Here is a 13775-nt window from a genome sequence, read left to right on the forward strand (position 1 = left end):
GATCCTAGTGTTACAGCAGGCATGTCTTTGGTTCTGCAGAGGTCAAAATAGCTGTAAAGAGTGGAAACGTTACTAAAGGAACTAAGAACATCATCATGCTACCTAAATCCATGATATTCCTGCATCTTGTACAGATTTCTAATCCATCTCCTAAAGAAAAATGGAGGTTGAAAGGATTCAGAGAAGGGTAGCAAGAATGAGCAAAAATACATAATGATTTCCTTACAGGAAATGTTCTATTAGAGCTGAGATTCTTTATTCTGAAGGAGAGACAAATGAGGGAAAAATATGATGCAAGTCTGTGAAATCATGAGCATCTTGAAGAGGTATGGAGTTTGTTGGCTCATTCAAAATGAGAATTAGAAGGACTCAGTAAAGTTAGTGGGAAGTGGCAGATATAAAAGAACCAAGAGGGTGATTTTGCTCAAGAAGATACAACAGCTGTGTCATATATATAAATATGTATATGTGTACATATGTGTGTATATATATGTTATGCATATATATACATATATATATTTTATATGTTGTGTGTGTATAAATGTATATGCATATATAATAGATTGTGCTCCACAGAAGGAGATGTGAAGGGTATGTTGTATATCCTGAAGGATATACAGGGGTATATATATCTTTAAAATATGTTGTATATCCTAATGGCTTACACCGGTTCAAGGAGAATCTGGTCACGTTTATGGAAAAGAAATTTACATGGAGTTTCTAACAACCGTAGATAAACCAGATAAACCATTTCTGTCTCAGAAAGTGCCTAAACTGCAAATTACTGGAAGCTGGGAGAGTGTTCAGGCAAAGTATTGCTCTATATTCTTTCCTGGGCATCAGATTTAATCAATGTCAAAGTGAAATCCAGGGCTTAAGTAGACCTACGGTTTGCTATGGAATAGTTGCTCCTATGGTCTGTATCAAGCTAAATTCGCTTCTGTCATCCCATCCTACTCTCAGCGATGTATCCCCATTCTGTTCTTGTCTGCTGGTGCCAGCATTCATCCATCTGCACAGGCAGTGATTCCACTAGTTCACAAACAAAAAATACTTGTTTCTCTTCTTTTTTTGGCCAATAAGCTCACTTCTGAAAGTGTGTTATACCCACTCTGTGATCTCTCTCTCCACATCTCTCTGATTTTGCAGGTCGTTGAAAAGCTGATCCGAGGTTTAGCAATGGAGGACAGCCGTAATATGTTTGCTCTCTTTGAACATAATCAGCAAGTGGATCGTGCTGTTGAGAGTCGGGTTATTGTGGCTGATATCTTGGCCAAGTTTGAGAGGTAAAAACATGTTTCATAGAATCCTTTCTGTAATTCCTAGCTGGACATAGCCCTGGGTTATGTGAAGGTACAGTCAAGTAGTTTTTTCCAAAGCAGCTGAAGTGATTGAAGAGTTTGCTTTAGTGAGACTTTCCCTTTGGTAAGGTTCAAATGCTGTTTCTCACTGTGCGTCGCGGCTAAGAATCAGGAATTAATACATTAATGCTCTTACTCTGCCACAGTGGAAAGAAAAAAAGATTTAGTTTATACCATTTCAAACCATTAATTTGTTTTACATACTACTGGAATAGACAAGGACTACTTATACAATCAATTATCTGGTTTTCAGATTAGCAAATAACAGCTGAATACTTTGGTTGACTAAAGGGCTGCAAGGCCTTAACCTATAGCACTTTTAGAATTGTTATTTATTTTTGTAGCGATGATACTCTTACTTGTCCCCTATAAGTCTATAACACTGCTACCCATGTCCAGATCAGTGATAGATGTGTTCCTTATTAGGATTCTTAGGACAAAATTAGTAGTATGTTCAGTAGTATTGATAGTATGTTTATCAAGAAGTAATGGTTTACTAATAGAGCTCAGAGAAGGGCCAATTAAGTCACGTTGCTGTCTTGATCGTTCTTTCTCTGTGAAAGGAGAATACTGCCTCCTGGCACGTTTGCCATGGCAGGAGTGGTAGGACAAATGAGTTATTCTATAATGACTGTGCATTTAGAAGCACCAAGAGGTATGTGCAGCTCAGACAGCTGATAAAATTGAGCACCATCAAACTGAAATGTTTTCTTGCATAATAACTTTTGTCATTGTGATGGATGTAGTGGGTTAATATGGGCAACATAGACAAATACTATCTGTAAAGCTCCCTGACCATGATAGTGGAAGAGCATAAAAGCATTAAGGCATATGGTTGCTACTTGTCAGATTTTTGGAATGATACACTTGTAACCATCAGAAATTGCTTTGATGTGTCTAGACATTTCTGAGTTGCAAACAGTGGCTGCACTTGCACTGCATGTGAATGTATGCCCTTCTTAAGGACTGTCTCAGGGATGTAAGATTCAGTGCCTCTTACTTTAAAGCTACTAGTTGCATCTTCTTGTTGCTCATTGCATGTGAAAATTAATCTGTTTGGATAAATGATTCAGGTGACTCAGCCCCTGATAACCTCTGATAATGATCTTATCAATTTATATTACAAGAGCTGTATCAGAAGACAGAGAAATAATCTAAGTGGGAATATAAAAGTTCGAATTTCCTATTGTGGACTGTGATTTTGTGGCCAGATATACAAACACAGCAGTAGTTTGTGGAGGAAGCTGGCAATGCCACTATCTATTTTATAACTGTTCTGAAGACAAAAATAAGATTGTTCCAAATGCTGGAAAGACCTGACATTTTTCACAGTCATAACATTACATGGAAACAGTATTTTGAGAGTGAAGAATGCTTTGTGTCCTGCCCCCCCAACTCCTGCATTTATCTGAAACCCTTGGTCTAAAGGTATGATTAAGTTTTTCTCATCCGAAGTTTGCGTCCTTCTGAACCAAAATTTCATATGGCTGAGGCGGGGGAAAAAAGCAGTTACCATAAAAGTCTGCTGTACTGAGATTGTCATGGTAAATCAGGCAGTTCAATATTCTCTTTTCAGAATTCCAGGGGTACCTTTATATTGTGCAGTTGAACTGTAGACATCTTAGTACCAGGATTACTGGTTTCTTCAGCTCTCATTCTCTTTGCTGTTTTACAGACTTGCTGGCTCTGAGGAGGAAGAGGAGGAAGGACAATGGCAGCTATATTTTAAACTTTATTGCTTCTTGGATGTTGAGAATGTTCCCAAAGATGGAGTGGAGTTTGCTTTCATGTTTGAGCAGGTAGGCTGGCCATGGGAGAATGATCTGGTTTCCAAGGTGGCATGAAGCACACAAAAGTATACAGAAAAGTAGCTTACCTTTGTATTAGAACTGAGAATGCGGCTTTGAATAGAAGATTTTATTGTCTTGGATTGCTGCCTGGAATCTAGTAGGCAGAGATACTAAGAAGTTTTCTAAGGAATGAGGGTATTAGAACAAAAGCAAGAAAAATGAACTAAGGCTTTCAAAAACTGAAAGCTCCAAAATAATCCTTTTAAAATTCCTCTTTCATTTAAAAAGATATAGAAATTTGGATTCTAGAAGATCTCGCAAAGTAGAAATTCACAGAACACAGGTGTAAAGATAACTTGAAAATCTGGATATAAACATAACGGCTTAGAAGAGCACATCTTTAGGATATTACAGGACTTGACCAAAAAAAAATCATCTTTTAGGCAATGTCTTCTGATTAATGGGGAAGCACTGAAGAGTACTATAGGAGAAGAGAATGTAGTTGACCACGTTTGTCTACAAAGTGTTTTTTTAAGTCACTATACACTGCAGCAAAATAATACTGATTAGATCAGAGATTGCATTGATATGAAATAACCCTGCAATTAGGGATCCAGAACTAAACTGATTAGAGCATCTTTAGCCTCAGTTGTGTGATTCGACTCATCTTGGTTACTTCTCATGAACCATTTGATCTTGCCTCAGAAAATTAATTAATATCTGTTAAAAGAAGTGTCATGAAGACTGAAATTGGTTGAAAATGAAAATGATGGCTTGTATGTCACACAGAAGATTGCTCCCCAAGAAGGCCTTATTGAAATGAAGATTAAGTAATTTTAACTATACAATGTCTAGGAAACAGTCAAAAACTGGGTCTCTCAGCAGTCAATGAAAACTCAGTAGTACCAAACTCCCTATTGACTGGACTTTCAGTCTAGACAGCTTTCACTGGTAGAGGGGGGTGGAACAGAAATAACAATAAGAGAGTAGGTGTCATCCAGAGGTTAGTTTCACTTTCTTCTTTTAAAAGTGTGTGATGGATGTAGTTTAAAAAAAAAAGAAAAGAAAAAGAAAAAAGAAAGAAAGAAAGAAACAACTTTCACAGAAAAAAAGAACAAGTGAAGGGAAACAAGAAGATTGAAACCCTAGATTAAAGGGAAGGAAGTGGGAGGCTCCGGTGTGGAAGAGACTCAGATTAAGAGCCTTAAGTTTATGGCAGTTAACTCTATCTGGTATTGTATATAACCTCCACATAGGAGCTGCAGCTGGTATAGCACAAAGGAAATTGCCTCAATTCTCCTTTTTCCTATCTGCTACACATCTAGTAAGTTCTTCTTGTAAGACTTTAAGGACAAGGGCTCCTCAGAAAACTCTTTCCTGCCCTGGAGAAAGAGGTGTCCTCAGTCTGCTGGGGGCCAATCTGCCAATTGCAAAATTTTCATATTATCATTCATTCTCATTGCTTTTGTCCTGTTTATTATAATGTCTGCTCTGACCTACTGAATTATGTCCCCTGCTGAGACTGGCTTTGTACTAGGGCAAATACCAGTAATTTGTATGTGGAGATTCAGGTGTGAATAAAGCCGATTTTTAATTTCTGATGGGTCTGGGGATTTTCTCTTTACCTATAGGCTCATGAAAGCCTCATAGATGGTCATTTTCCTGCACCAGAGGACACTCTGCAGCGCCTAGCAGCTCTACGGCTGCAGTACCTTCATGGAGATTATTCTAAAATAAGTTGGACCCTTGATGGCGTGTACCCAGTTAACAGACTAAAATCCAAAATACTGCACTCAACAAAGAGCAGTGGCACTACCAGTCACACTCTGGAGAGGAGACGGACCAGCTTCCTTGAAGGGACATTAAAACGGAGCTTCAAGACAGGCTCTGTAAAGAAGCAGAAGGTAGAAGAGGAGCAGATGATGGAGATGTGGGTAAAGGAAGAGCTTTCAGCTGCTCGGGCAAGCATAGCACAGAAATGGACCAAGCTGCAGGGACTCTCTCAGCATCAGGCCATGGTGAAATATATGTCCATTGTAAAGGAGTGGCCAGGTTATGGGTCAACCCTCTTTGATGTCGAGGTGAGAGATGTGTAAACTTATGTAACTACTGTCAAGAAGAACAGACTAAGTGTATTTTATTGCTCAACAGCAGAAGGGGATTTCAGGAACAGGCTGCATTTTGCCTTTGTAAGCTGAGAGTAAGCATAGAGTACTGCATACCTAGTGAGATGTGGAGCAGACAGTACTAAGCAAGCAACCTCGTGTGTCCTGGTGAATGGAGGGACACAACAAATTCCTTCCCTCATTAGAAAAATAGTAAAACTAGGAGAACTTGTGAGCTTACAAATGTCATAGTGTGGTGGCTGATGAAAGTAAATGCTCTGTTGTCCTTACTGGCAAAAATTGCAGCTCCATTCTGCAGCAGTACAACAAATGTGAACTAAGCAAACAACATGAAATTTTAGATCTCATGAGAAGTGCTAGATATTACAGTTATCTATAATTCACCTAGTATTTATCTCTCCCAGCAGAGGAGATGAAATGAGAGTTCTTGTTATAAAGGCATGTGACTTCTAAATCTTTGCAGTAGGAGTGTCTACAAGATTCCTTCAACAGACATCTCTATTTCTATTGGGGTGGAGAGCTGAAATGGCCTACAGAAACGAAAAATGATGGGCTTTTCCTTAAATCAAAGATGGCTTGATCCTCCACTTCATTAATGCAAAATTTCATGTCTCTGTTTTTGCAGTGCAAGGAGGGTGGATTTCCAAATGATCTTTGGCTTGGAGTAAGCACAGAAAATGTGTCTGTCTACAAACGAGGAGATCCTAAACCTCTAGAAACTTTCCAGTATGAGCATATTGTTTTCTTTGGAGCACCACAACCTAACACCTTCAAAATTACAGTGGATGAGAGAGAAATGTTCTTTGAAACATCCCAGGTATGTGTTCTATGTGTCGTTGTACTGATACTACAGTAAAGCTCTAATTTTGAGCAGTACACAAGTTTATATGTGAGAGCTTACTGAACACACTGGACAGCCAAAGAATAAGATGAAGGGAAGTTAAACTTAAAGGGCCATGACAGTCTCCCTGGGCACTTATTTTTTTTTTTAAGACCATAGCTTTAATTAGTACACTAAGCATGTTATTTATTAATGTGGAATTAGAAATTTAAGTGCTCATGAGTGGGCTGTTTTTCACTCCCTTCCAGTATATGAATAGGGAGTTCATGAATTCAGAAAAAAAAAGGGGGGGGGTTAATAGCATTAAACTTGCCTTCCCCTTGAGCTACGAACCTTCTAAGTTACTACAACAGAAAACAAACTAGTCAAGCAAAAAGATGCTGCCTTAAGACAACAGTTCCCTTCCAACAGAATCTCAGTCTTAACTCTATTGCTTTAATTCTCTGTCCTGAATGCATCTTGGTGATTTAGGTCTTTTGGTGCATAGTGTGCAAAACAAAGAGCATGTTACAGTAGTCCACAGAAAACTATAAGCATTTCAAAACCAGATGCAAATGTGATAATGAATTTTGCTGTTTAACTACATATGAGGATAAAACTGCTTCCTTCTGTTAGTCTGCCACTGGGTAGATTTTATTCGAAGTCTTCCCACTCTTGTGTTGGGAAAGAATGGGAACAGTCATTCCCAGTACATCATTTCCAGGTCACCCAGGATTTTACAGAAATCTGCCATATTCCTCTGTCCCCTTTTTTTTCAGACAAAAATCACATTCTTTTTAAAGCTTCTTTGTATAGAGGCCATAACAAAGCTGTTACTACCCTTGGTTTCATTTTCTGTATCTTTCCTAGTTTTTATACATCCTGTTTGAGATGGGTAAAGGAGGGAATTGGATTTTGCTTTATTTTACACTAAGGAGGGCATTTTTTTGTCTTCCTCTTTGTTCCTGTTTTAAGACATTCTGATCTCTGTTAATCTCTTAATTTGAGATTTTCATGGAGATATTTATTGAAATGTCAATAGTGTTTTTCAAAATGTCCCTATTTCTTAAAATATACTTTAAGGATCTTTACTGCTCTGTTCAGTTTGTGTATAGCTGTACTATAATGACCCAGTTCTTTCTTGCCTTCCTTACTGTCACGTTCACATTTAGTATTACATTCAAAATTTATTGTGCCATTACTTTGGATATGGAGAATCTTTTTTTCTGTAAAACTCCTTATGCATCTCAACAGAAAATACTTTTTTAGTGTGTTTACTCTGTTGTTGTGTTCTCTGTCCAGGTGGGTGAGATAATAAAGATCATGAAAGCATACATCAACATGATTGTGAAGAAACGCTGCAGTGTCAAATCAGCCACCAGTCTGGACAGTCATGCTAGCATCTGGACTAGATGATATGAATGAACTGCTATGTGAGAGAGGCAGTTGTTTCATGATTGGAATTTGCAACTTGCCAGCAAAAGTGTAGCAAAGATGTTTCTCTGAAACTCCACTTGACTGACTACTGTATTTAAAAACTGAAATGGCATCTACCATACCATAGGATTTGCACCTCTGCCCAAGACATTAAGCAGTAACAACTGTTGTTAAATATTAACTGCCTAAAACTTGTTTTCCCTTGCTTATTTGATGAACAGTGTACGTTAATGAAGCAAAGTCAGAAGCATCTTCCTTCTCCTGCTTATCCTCTTCTGCTGCTTTCACAATTATTTGTCATACTGGCAGAACAATTCATAAGAATCACTTCTGCACTAGAGGTGGCAGACTTAAACTTCGTTATGAATTTCCAACTTGCAAACATCTAGGGTATCTTAGCATCACAGTATGGTATGCTAAGAGAATATTTGTTTTTATTTATTTTGCAGGCAACTCTAAAATATATTTCACTCTGGGGTTTTCTGTTCAGGATATAGTAATGATCTGATCTGGTCTTAAAACACCTCTGTATGAGCAAAGCCAAACAGTCAAAAGTTACAGAACAGGCCCTATGTGAGAGAATTAAAAAAAACAAATAAAGAAAAAACTGAGGTGATTCTTTACCTTCCCGGTACTTGACTATAAAAAGTGGTGCTTTATATACAAGTACTAAATATTCAACATGTAAGAAAATCTTGGGGACTAGCACCACTAAAATTTATCATCAGATGCTGTGCCAGGTACATGCCAAGCAGCAACTGTTGCATAAAAATTAATGACTGTCTTTTCCCTATACAGCGAAGGAGGTGAGAATGACATAGTTGTATTTCAAGCAGAGCTGCTGTGCACAAACTCCAAACTTTAAATGCAGGCTAGATGTTTTTACAGTGAGCAGCCTTCATTAAGTTCCTTCTTTCTCTATACGTGGTTTTAGGATGTCTGGGATCCCTGAATGTAAGTTTTAATTTAAGTGGGTTCTACTGAGTGAATAGATGCCTAGATAAACTTTTATAGGCAATTATTCCTCTGTACTACTACAGATTGGAGACACCAATCCCTTCATCCTCCACCAAATACTAATTGGAACTGCTCTTATCACTGAATCTCCGAATTCCCTCCCAGTCTCCTCTAGGTCTCTGATCAGCAGCAAACTTAAAAGCAATATTCCATTGCCAAAATGACTGCTTTTTGGAGGGTTTTATAGTTAGTTGCAATAGGAAGAGGTAATTTTTTTTCTTCACAGATGAAAGATGAGTCATCTTCAGTCACTTGGCTTCAGAAACTTAGTTCCATTATTTAAAACAATACTTAGTATCATTAGTCACATCATAAAGAATTAGTGAGCAAAAATCTTGTAGCCAGACAGTCATCTTCTATGACTCCTCTCTAGTCTTGAGATCCTTGCAAAGGTCCGTTCAGTTTCTTAACCTGAGGAGCTCTAATGTAGGCCTGGTTGCACCTTTGTTTAAAGTCAGATGTTTCCCTTTTTGAAGAAGTTGCAGCTAAGGCCTATTAGCCCAGCTACCAAAACAAAAACTAGGAGTCAATAAGCAATAGGTCCAGTTCAAATTTATCTTCCCATTGCACTCACACTGGTTTTTTTTGAGTTGATGATACAGGGGGAAAAAAAGCAGCATACACAAATCTGTGCTTTTCTCTCACTTCCACTATACTGCAGCACATGCAAAGTCTCTGTCCACTTGTCACGCAATCCAGCCTAAGAGGATATCCACTATTTCCATCATGCTTTTGATTGCAGTTTTGCCTTAAATAAGGATCTTACAAACATCCCATTTTTGTCACTTGAAGTAAAAAGATCACCAGGTCACAAGTGAAAATGAATAGGACTGCAGAGGTAGCATGCAAAGTAACACTTTGTATTGGTCCATACACTGACTAGATCTTTTATGTGTAAGAATAGCCTTGATTATCCCTGCCCTAACTCTGCACTATTTCTGTGTTCTGGCTCTTGGGTCGCTGCAGGCAGCTTGAACCCACTTGGGAATGTAACTCCCAGTACTGTTTGTTGTATTTTTTCTCATTTCTATTACAGAATTCCTTCTGCTGTCTTTTTTAATTTGTAACTGGCTTTACAAGATGAAAGTTTAATAAATTATTGGATTGCACAGGCTGTATTCACTCTCAGACATTATGTACCAGTGTTCAGATGTTTATTCAGAGATCTAACACTCAAGTTGTACCTAATATAGAGATCAATAGCATGAAGAGACAACAGCCCTTCCTGTGAGAATCAAATTTTGCCATTGTGGCAAACTGTGGAAAAGAGCTACAACAGAGAATGTCTGTTTCCACATTCTGCTACTCACTCTCAGTTTGAGAATTTCATAGAATGGTAAAGTTGGAAGGGACCTGTGGAGGTCATCTAGTCCAGCCCTCAGCATAGCCCATACAGGGATTGAACCCACGATCTTAGCCATAGCAGCACCATGCTCTAACCAGCTGAGCTAAACCTGCCCCACCAGAAGTTTGGAATCACGGAACAGTAAGCTTGGAACGGACCTCTGGAGATCATCCCTCAGCATAGCCCATACAGGGATTGAACCCGCAACCTTGGCATTAGCAGCACCACGCTCTAACCAACTGAGCTAAATTTGTCAAATAAAGTTGCACCTTTGGTCAGTGGGAAAATACCCCTACACAATCGGGGGACTGGGTCTGAGAGGATTACTGTGGGAAAGCAGAGCAAGGATTTAACCACCTCTGAAGTCTCAGTCTGCAGGATCAGCTCCAGCCCTACTAGTCAGCACCTCTAAAATCTAAAATCATGAAGAACTTATTCCAGTTAAACTGATAACAGCACTTGTATTAAAATTTTATGTCTCAGGGATGGTGCTCCCCACAAGCATGTTTCACTAAAGAGAGAAACCTGGGTAAAGAGCAGCTGAACAGCCTACAACAAAAACAGGTTATCTTCTAAAAGACACCCTTACCTGAATCCATATACAGGCATGGAAACCAAGCATAGATAGATAATCTCCATTAACATGCCCTCACCTGTACCTTGGTCAATCAAGACCAAGAGCCTAAGAGCCGTGGGACCCTGGAGGTCTATGCAATTTAATTTCAAACTACTCACAGATTTACAGTTGTTCTCATCAACTGTGTAATTTTTCCAGTTCTTTATTTGAAGCTGGAACTGCTTCTGCTTATGCCAGCAATTGCTTTTCTTTTCTCAGCTGTTACATTCCTGTGTCTTTCCAAAGACTCTGCATCTATCCTTCCTTTCTGCTTAGGAAGCTTTAAGTTGCACACAGACAGCTACCCCTTGTTTGTATGGCAGAGGGAGTATTAAAACCTACACTAATAATGTTTATTTTTCTTCATGCCAACTGCAGGCTGCTTGGCTTACAATTCTCTCTTGGATATAAGCCTTATGATGAATTAGCTATCAATGACATCACTGTCTACCATTGAGTATTCCCCTCACCCATCGTCTGCTAGGCTGCAACTGGTAGTGAAGCTCAGGCCTTTTTTCCTGGTAGCAAACAGAGGCTAACCTGTGTCACCACTGATTAAGGCAGGAGAGCTCTAGCTGATCTCTCTTCTTGCACACAACTGCTAATTTCAAACTTTACTTGCCTCATCTAATACATCACCATCATAACTATACACACGCATCATTGCAGTTTGAGCATAAATATGACAAGATGCACTAATTCATTTTTGACTCCGGTTGCTGTGAATAACCGCCCAAAGTCAGTATCTGATTATTCTATTCTCCTACTTTTCAGTCCATTCTAACACCATCTTTATCACATTTTAAGTGTTACATACAGTAATTAAGTTCCTTCTGGCCTCTACCTTAGTATTGTTCTAATAGTTAGTTCAGTTTGTATGTTTTAACCTTTCTTTCATACAAAACACTTTCAGACCAATGGGAATTAGTTAGGCTTTGGTATAGGTTATAATTTAGAGTCTGCAACAGAATAGTAAACAGAAACAGTAATAGTAAACAGGTTTATACAGAAAACTCATAGCCTCTAGTAAGTTATATCTACTTCTTAAAGTGCAGTTTGACTACAACCTTCAGTTATTTAGTTACACCTTGTTCTGTAACACCCATCTTTTTTCCTTATGCAAGGAATAAGCTTTATTATTACACGGAGGCTTGCTCTCAAAATAGCACACTCTCCTTTGTCATTTAAGCAAATCTCTCTCACTCACACATGAATCCCAGCCTCCACTCAAAAATACAAGCTTCTCAACCTGTGGATTGCAATATTTTTTTAAGTTAATACTTTTGCCCACACTCTGTGGGCTACTAAATATACCTGACATACATTAATTCTTAATGCTACAATGGGAAGTACTCTTTTTGATATTTGCTCCATGCCACTGTGAACTGAGAACTTGACCTTGAGTAATTCATTTATCTCCACCTAACTTTTAAGCATTGCTCTTTAAGCATGGCTGCATGCTGGACTTACTTAACTCTCAATGGGAGGTATCTCACAGTTTATCTGAACTCTGCACTGATGTTTGGGTCTGGAAGCGACCAACAGCAAATACTACATTATTTTGTCTGATTCCTAGGACTTGCAAAATGTCTGCTACCACCTGCTGTCCATGCCTTAGACAGCCTTGCATTTTGCAGATTGTGGTCTCCAGCTTACTGGTAAGCATCTGCTGTACTGAGCAACCTCTACGGAGCTGCAGCTCCTCATGTTGCAGCCAGCAAGTCACACTGCACCTTGGGCTTCAGCTATAAAGCTATATATTCCCTGACTGTGAAACCAGGTCAGTCATCACACAGGTGCGACAGGAAAGGTAGACCATCTGGCCTGAAAGCTGTAACACTGCAATACATAAGGATAATGTCACCTTCCTACCTGGGCTCAACAGGCAAGCCCTACCACGTCCTCCTAGACGGTATTGGTTTGTGTTCACATCACCATCAGGTGCCGCTTTAGCATACCGGGGCTATGTTGAGAAGATCCCGTAAGAGTCCAGCTGCTCATTTAACGAAATCAGCCATCACTGGAGACACGAGATAGGAAGGAACGCCCCCCCCCCCCCCAAAAAAAAAATAAAAGTGCTACTGGCAGAATGTCGTTTTTCTCTCTTCCCTTTCGTTTTATAGACACTGCTTCCCGGCAGCACGAGGGAACAGAAAGGCTATGGGGCCGGGCGCTGCGGGTAGCGCACAGCGCCGCCGTTAACGGCTCCTCCGCCCGCGGCGGGCTCGTGCGCCTGACCGGCGGGGTGGGGGGGGGCTGCGGCTCCCCCGCCCAACGCGCCGCCGCCGAACCCGCCTCAGCCAATGGCCGCGCCGCGCCTGCGTGCCGGGGTGCGGCCGCCATGTTGGCCGCTGCGGCAGCGGACTGTCCGGCGGGCCTGTGGGAACACTTCTGCAAAGGCGCCCCCGGGCCTTTCCCGCTCGCCATTTCGGGACACAAACCGTGTTGTGGGGAAACCGCAGTCTCTCCCCGTCGTCTGGGGCCGGTGGCGCCCTGCTCCTGCCTCCTTGAGCGCCGGAGACCTGTTACCTCAGGCTGTCCTTCGGGAGCCCGCAGCTGGCACGCCGAGGGGCCGAGCCTGCGGCGGTCTGACTGCTGCGGGGTGATGTTGCAGGCCTTACCCCCCCCCCACCAACCCCCCAAAATGCAGTGCCAGCAATAGGAACACAAAACTTGCATCTCTTGTAAAAAGCAACTGCAAGCACTATATTGGTCTTAATCAAAACACCAATCTATCAGTTCAGTCACTCACCTGGTTATGTGTTGGGTAAGGTTTATGTAGGTGTAAGAGTAGGCTTTCATAGAATCAATCTATATATAAAAATCATCTCATTCCCTTGCTATTCTGCAAGGCTTCTGCTTCATTCTATACTGCAAGGCTAAGCAAACGAGACGAGGGCTTGGTTCTTGCTCAGCTGTTCCTTGTTTGTGCCTCATCACTGGTGTGTCACCCAGCCAGAGGACTGTAAGTAGAGGAGTATTTAAAGTAAGAGTCCTGCTCTGTTGAAACTACTCCTCTCAGGAGTATTGAGATAATGTCTTGGTTGGTAATACTCTTCAAGCAACTAGAGAAGCAGAGGAAGGCCCATGGTTCCTCCCATGCAGCACTCAGAAGTGGGGTTTCTCCTTCAAGGTGAGACTGATGACATAAAGGTGCTGAGTCTTTGTAGTAAGATAAATATATTGTCGTAGGAGGAAGGAAGGTGTCTGAGGAGAGATGTGGAAGCAGTCTACAGCAGGAAGGGGGAAGCAAGGTACTGGTT

General features: G+C 40.5%; 1 protein-coding gene and 1 long non-coding RNA gene across 2 annotated transcripts in view; one reads left to right on the forward strand and one right to left on the reverse strand.

The window, feature by feature from the left end:
• The window catches only part of LOC134141966 (unconventional myosin-X-like), a 93281-nt gene extending 83616 nt beyond the window's left edge, over nt 1-9665 (forward strand). Inside the window, 5 exon segments of the mRNA XM_062578607.1 lie at nt 1150-1286; nt 3037-3160; nt 4783-5232; nt 5903-6094; nt 7400-9665. Coding sequence (XP_062434591.1) covers nt 1150-1286; nt 3037-3160; nt 4783-5232; nt 5903-6094; nt 7400-7513 — 1017 coding nt within the window. The 3' untranslated portion in view covers nt 7514-9665.
• Nucleotides 1-12467, reverse strand: part of LOC134141967 (uncharacterized) — a 31092-nt gene extending 18625 nt beyond the window's left edge. The window contains exon 1 of the long non-coding RNA XR_009958759.1: nt 12385-12467. This is a non-coding gene — a long non-coding RNA (uncharacterized LOC134141967). The remainder of the gene's footprint in view (nt 1-12384) is intronic.
• Nucleotides 12468-13775: the final 1308 nt, after the last annotated feature.

Source organism: Rhea pennata, chromosome 6 (genome assembly GCF_028389875.1).
Source record: "Rhea pennata isolate bPtePen1 chromosome 6, bPtePen1.pri, whole genome shotgun sequence".
In the NCBI taxonomy this organism is placed as follows: Eukaryota; Metazoa; Chordata; class Aves; order Rheiformes; family Rheidae; genus Rhea; species Rhea pennata.